The sequence below is a fragment of the Vollenhovia emeryi genome, unplaced genomic scaffold (assembly GCF_000949405.1).
Source record: "Vollenhovia emeryi isolate VEMERY1.0 unplaced genomic scaffold, V.emery_V1.0 DF941045.1, whole genome shotgun sequence".
NCBI lineage: Eukaryota > Metazoa > Arthropoda > Insecta > Hymenoptera > Formicidae > Vollenhovia > Vollenhovia emeryi.
Window position 1 is genome coordinate 1 of NW_011965321.1, and position 6,275 is coordinate 6,275.

General features: G+C 37.9%; 1 protein-coding gene and 1 long non-coding RNA gene across 2 annotated transcripts; one reads left to right on the top strand and one right to left on the bottom strand.

Annotated features, from left to right (window-relative positions):
- The first annotated feature begins 12 nt into the window (after nt 1–12).
- LOC105571195 lies at nt 13–3,034 on the top strand. The gene is made up of 2 exons (XM_012028669.1): nt 13–764; nt 2,964–3,034. The coding sequence occupies exon 1, from the start codon at nt 83–85 to the stop codon at nt 704–706; it is 624 nt and encodes a 207-aa protein (XP_011884059.1). The 5' UTR covers nt 13–82; the 3' UTR covers nt 707–764; nt 2,964–3,034.
- Nucleotides 3,035–5,162: 2,128 nt separating this feature from the next.
- Nucleotides 5,163–5,568, bottom strand: LOC105571196. The gene is made up of 2 exons (XR_001009621.1): nt 5,326–5,568; nt 5,163–5,259 (listed from the first exon to the last, which is right to left on the bottom strand). It is a non-coding gene; the product is annotated as an uncharacterized LOC105571196 (long non-coding RNA).
- Between the last annotated feature and the right edge of the window lie 707 nt (nt 5,569–6,275).

The window sequence follows — 6,275 nt, forward strand, 5'->3', positions numbered from 1 at the left end:
AATCCTGAATCAATTTTCATCTTCCGATTCATCTGACTCTGACTCTACTAAAAAGAGGAAACAGAGTAAATTAAAGTCAAAGATGTCAGTTCCTTCTCCACCACTATTTTCTCCTGGTCTGTCTTCTATGACAAAGTCTTCCAATGTTACATCCAAAGAAAATGTTGCTCCGCTGATAATTGTTTCTGACAAAAACAAAGGAAAGACAACTACTCTTGTCCCAGCATCAACAACAGCTGTTCATAATAAACACAAGTTACTGGATAGAATTGTTAATATTAGGCAGCAAGCAGCTATCAAAGCAGAACAACGGAAAAAAGCAATGTCTTTAGAAAATATTATTAAGTTGAAACAGAAGACAGTTGATAGTATATCGTGCTCCAAAGTACAAGAAAAGGCTCCTGAAACAAGCGGAAGTAGCAGGTCTGAACCACAGTCGCCGTCAATATTGTCACCATCGAATGTGCAACATTTTAAAAAATCACCACATCCGCTATCACACAGTAACACTGAGATATTAAATGACAATCAATGTCTTTCTCAGCCTGTACTAGACGAGACTCAAAATCTGTATCTTTCTAGTCCATCTATAAGTGACAGTGTACATGAAAAATCACCAACCAGAGAGTTTGAATTTGTTGTTGCTGAAGAGAGAAAGAATAAAAAAACTGGAAATAAACCTGATAAACCTGATGAACTCTCATAATCTTCATCACAGAATACGTTGACATCACAAAATACATTGACATCAAAATTGACTACAGGTACTACTACTTATATAATAATATACAGGGTGTCCTAAAACCACCGGAGGTCCTCTTAATGACAGATTCCTTAGGACATTTCCAGACGAAAATCCTAATACAAAAGTGTCGAGGCTATAATAGTTTTTAAATTAGAAGCGATTATTTTCCACAAATGATAGGGCTGAAATTTCGCGCGCTCAGGAACGGCGAAATGACAAGTGATATAAGTGCTCCTATGAATATCGCTCTTTTTATGATGTTATGTTTATTGTATAAATTTACAATAACATTGTCGTTACACGTTTTTTCGCTTCTTTACACGTTTCATTAGTACATTCTCTTTATGAATAATGGACGTGTAAACTTAAGACATCTAAAAAATAATTCAAGTAAAAATTTGCAACATGTTGCAACTTCAGCTGCCAAAGTAGTCGATCAATATCAATGACCATGAAGCTGGTTACTATGCTACGATGCAAATCAAATGTAACAGAATTAAGTTTTATATTAATTTTTTCCATTTTTAAATAGTTTTATCATAAATTATGCGTATAAAATATACGAACGCAATATTTATAAGCGGGAATAGTTTTTTTATTGACTCTACAGCATATGAAAGTCACGGAATATACTACTATTTATAAAACTTACGCTGCAAGAAATACACAAGAAATACAAATTGCAATCATTTAGTAGACGGCAAATAATAAAACCAAACACAAATTTTACCATTTCTAACATATTTTAATTGTCAGTTAGTACTTTTATAACAAGTGCTCAAAATGACCACCCTCGCATTGAAGACATAATTGTGCGCGTCACAATAAACTATTTGTTGCGTTGCTAATCATTTCCGGTGTTATTGTAGCAACCGCTTCAACATGCGTTCTTCTAATTCCATGCAATTATTAATTGGCCACTTATAAACATATTCTTTTTGTGCCAATATCCATGTACAAAAATTAATTCGGCGTGCACAATCTTGCAGTAAATTGTGAACGTTTGTAAACTAATACGCATGCTAATACTTGTGGATGAATCTTCTTCGCACATTAATAAAACCGCCTCCTTATTTTCGTACGAGCGTTCTGTTCTCGTCCAGCACCAATTTTTGCGTACGGGTAATGAGAAATCTTGTTTTTGTACTTGATTTATTAATTGTAAAATTACGTTAAAATTTTGAACTTTACGCTCTCGAAAACGTATTTTGCACTCTTGTGCGGCAACAGTTACATTCAACCGAATTTATCATAAATTATGAACATGTTATAAAAAGTGAAAGAAAAGTACAGGAGATTTCAGGATCCTCTTAATATTTGAAAAATTTAAAATAAAAAAATGGATATTAGCAATTTTATACCAGCGTTGTTTACCCATGTCATTTTTTACCTTCTTTTGTTCATAACAATAAAATGATCGATATCTTTTCTTAACCTAGAAATTAATATTTCTTTCAAAGCAATTAAAAATGGATTACACTCCTATCGAGTATTCTGATATGTTACTCATTTATGGTGAATTCGGTAGAAATGCAGCTGTTGCCGCGCAAGAGTACGCCATACGCTATCCACAGCGTAGAGCCCCAAATGATAACGTAATTTTGCGATTGATAAATCGAGTGCGAGAAACAGGATCCGTATTACCCGCACGTAGAAATATTGGTGCCGGACGCGAACGATACGCTCGTACAATGGAAAATGAAGAGACAATTTTACAAATGTGTGAAGAAGATCCATCCACAAGTATTCGTAAGATGAGTCGAAGATTGAATATCTCTAAGAGCTCAGTACAACTCATTTTAAAAGAAAATCAGATGCATGCGTATCATTTTACGAAAGTCCACAATTTATTACCGCAAGATTATGCACGCCGAATTAATTTTTGTACATGGATATTGGCACAAGAACCGGGTTTTATTGAAACAATTCTATTTACGGATGAATCCTGCTTTACGCGCGAGGGTTCATTCAACATGCACAATTCTCACATTTGGAGCAATGAAAACCCACATGGATATCACATTCGAAATTATCAGCATCGTTTTAATATAAACCTATGGGCCGGCATACAGAATAATTTAATAGTAAGTTATATTTATTATTGTACGTACTTTTTACTTATTACAGGGTAGATCTGGTTTATTTATGGTATTATTGTTCAATTATGTATTAAAGCTTTTGTAAAAAATGATGCAAGATTTTCAACATTAAATTACAGATTGGACCGTTTGAAATGCCTATGAGGCTTAATGGCAACATATACAATAACTTTTTAATCAACAATTTGCCAGAACTCTTGGAAGATGTTCCATTAAATATGCGACAACGGCTCACCTTTCAACAAGATGGTGCGCCACCACATAGTGCAAGATGTGTCCAGCAGACATTGAATGAAAAGTTTCCAGGAAGGTGGATAGGACGCGGTGGTCCCATAAATTGGCCAGCACGGTCACCCGATCTGACTCCTCTCGATTATTTTTTATGGGGCCACATAAAAGAGCATGTTTATAAGTGGCCAATTAATAATCGCGAGGAATTAGACGAACGCATTGTTGCAGCGGTTGCTACAATAACACCGGAAATGATTAGCAACGCAACAAATAGTTTATTGCGACGCGCGCAATTATGTATTCAATGCGAGGGTGGTCATTTTGAGCACTTATTATAAAAGCGTTAATTCGGCGTGTATAATCTTGCGGTAGTAAATTGTGAACCTTCGTAAAATGATACGCATGCATCTGATTTTCTTTTAAAATGAGTTGTACTGAGCTCTTAGAGATATTCACTCTTCGACTTATCTTACGAATACTTGTGGATACATCTTCTTCACACATTTGTAAAACTGCATTTGGTTTACTTGTTAACTTGTTGTACTTAATAGACAATTAAAATATGTTAGAAATGGTAAAATTTGTGTTTGGTTTTATTATTTGCCGTCTACTAAATGATTGCAATTTGTATTTCTTGTGTATTTCTTGCAGCGTAAGTTTTATAAATAGTAGTATATTCCGTGACTTTCATATGCTGTAGAGTCAATAAAAAAACTATTCCCGCTTATAAATATTGCGTTCGTATATTTTATACGCATAATTTATGATAAAACTATTTAAAAATGGAAAAAATTAATATAAAACTTAATTCTGTTACATTTGATTTACATCGTAGCATAGTAACCAGCTTCATGGTCATTGATATTGATCGACTACTTTGGCAGCTGAAGTTGCAACATGTTGCAAATTTTTACTTGAATTATTTTTTAGATGTCTTAAGTTTACACGTCCATTATTCATAAAGAGAATGTACTAATGAAACGTGTAAAGAAGCGAAAAAACGTGTAACGACAATGTTATTGTAAATTTATACAATAAACATAACATCATAAAAAGAGCGATATTCATAGGAGCACTTATATCACTTGTCATTTCGCCGTTCCTGAGCGCGCGAAATTTCAGCCCTATCATTTGTGGAAAATAATCGCTTCTAATTTAAAAACTATTATAGCCTCGACACTTTTGTATTAGGATTTTCGTCTGGAAATGTCCTAAGGAATCTGTCATTAAGAGGACCTCCGGTGGTTTTAGGACACCCTGTATATGATTATATATGATCATATGTGAAAATTTTTTCCCGAGTTGAAAGTCGATTGGTTAAAGCCATGCGAATAGCCAATCAACTTGCAACTTTTCTGTAAGAGCAGAATTTTCGCATACGTTTCTTCTTCGAATAAATTCAAGAAACGAGCCCCAGGAGCCTGTCCGTTTACACAAGACGTTTTGTAGACGTATCTATAAGACGTCTATTAGACGCGTCTAAAAAAGTCAAATCGACATCTATTTAGATGCGACATTCGATTTACTTTAGACGTGTCGAATAGACATCTATTATACGTCTATTCGACTTCACGTTTCTCCCTGGGTTGTGTCTTGGTTAGCTTAAAAGGGGGCCTTCGCTCGTCATTTTCCCGCTTACTCCTTATTAACTGCATCTTGCGTTCCCGAATAATTAACGCGCATACCAACTCGCGTTTTTGTGCATAGAGTTCCGCTATGCCGCTCCGAAGTGCGTAAACACGGAACATTCTAGAATTCCGTCGCTAGATTTGCGACGATATTAAAAGTATTAATTTCCAGGGGTTTGAACGCGCGGTTTACCGCTGCGGCTTGAAGTGGAGGCGCGTAGCGCCCCCGTGCGTGGCTGAGATCAACGGTTCGTGTGGAGGTAGCTCCGTTCTTGAGAATCGTTGATGTCAGCATTTTAATGGTTTATTCCTTAACAATTAACGCAAATTTTACGGATTTCTTTTATTAGGGCGAAAGCGGAGGCGCCAAAGGTCGGCCTGTTACAGTGGTTGCCTCGGCTGTCGCGTAATTAATCCAGAAACGATAATAGTAGAGTTTGAGAAAATAAAAATAGAGAACGTATGTGTTGTGTGTGTGGGAGTTTAGGTCCATACACTAGTTTCGTTTGTTTTATATAGTTTATTCGAAATTATTACATGAACGCGAGGACTCGGTCTCGATATCTCTTACCAGAGAGCTCGGTCTCTGGTATGCACGAAATCACGAACGCGAGGACTCGGCCTCGATATCTCTTACCAGAGAGCTCGGTCTCTGGTATGCACGAAATCACGAACGCGAGGACTCGGCCTCGATATATCTAGCGACGAACGCGGACAAGGGCTCGATCTGTATTCTACGAGGGACGACTTCGAAGTGTCCTGCCGTGACCGTTGGCCCTATATATATATGTCCGCAGTTCTTTGTGACGACTGGCCGTCGCGGCTTCGAACGTTCTAGAACAAGCGTTTATCAGATGCACCTTTGGGTCGATGACTCGAACCTCATCGGATGATGCGTTACTGGTGACTCAAGCATTCCTCTATTCTTTCCCTATCGGGAGATTAGAGCGCTCGACTAAAGGTCCGAAGGGCGCTTGGTTTTTTCTAGAAGCCTCGCTCGGCAAGGCTTCGTAGTGGGCCCACTATATTTACGTCGCAACATACTCCCCCCGTTGAGAGGGTACTGATCAACCTTAATGTACATCTAATTGCCCTACATCGGTAAGACAATTTACAATTAGATGTTTACAGTTGAATGTTCGCTTAAATTATTGATCGAAGGGAAGTGGACATAAACACTTCACGGTTCGCTTTAATATTTCGGTTGCCGTTTTCACGGAAACGACTCGCACCACTCCATCTTGACCTGGATGGGTTTCTTCGATTCTCCCTAGCGCCCATTGACCGCAGGGAAGGCCCTTTTCCTTGATGAGGACGATTGTTCCGACGCTGATTTTTTCTCCGTCTTTAGTCCATTTAGTACGGACTTGGAGCTCGTTGACATATTCCAGGTTCCAGCGAGCCCAGAAATCTTGTCGCACCTTCATGGTGTGCTTCCAGGTGGACAGACGGTTGGCTGGGACAGACGAGAGATCAGGCTCGGGCATATTAATCAGTAGTCTGCCGATTAAGCAATGTGCAGGTGTAAGGACAGACAGATCATTGGGATCGGATGAGAGAGCGCAGATGGTT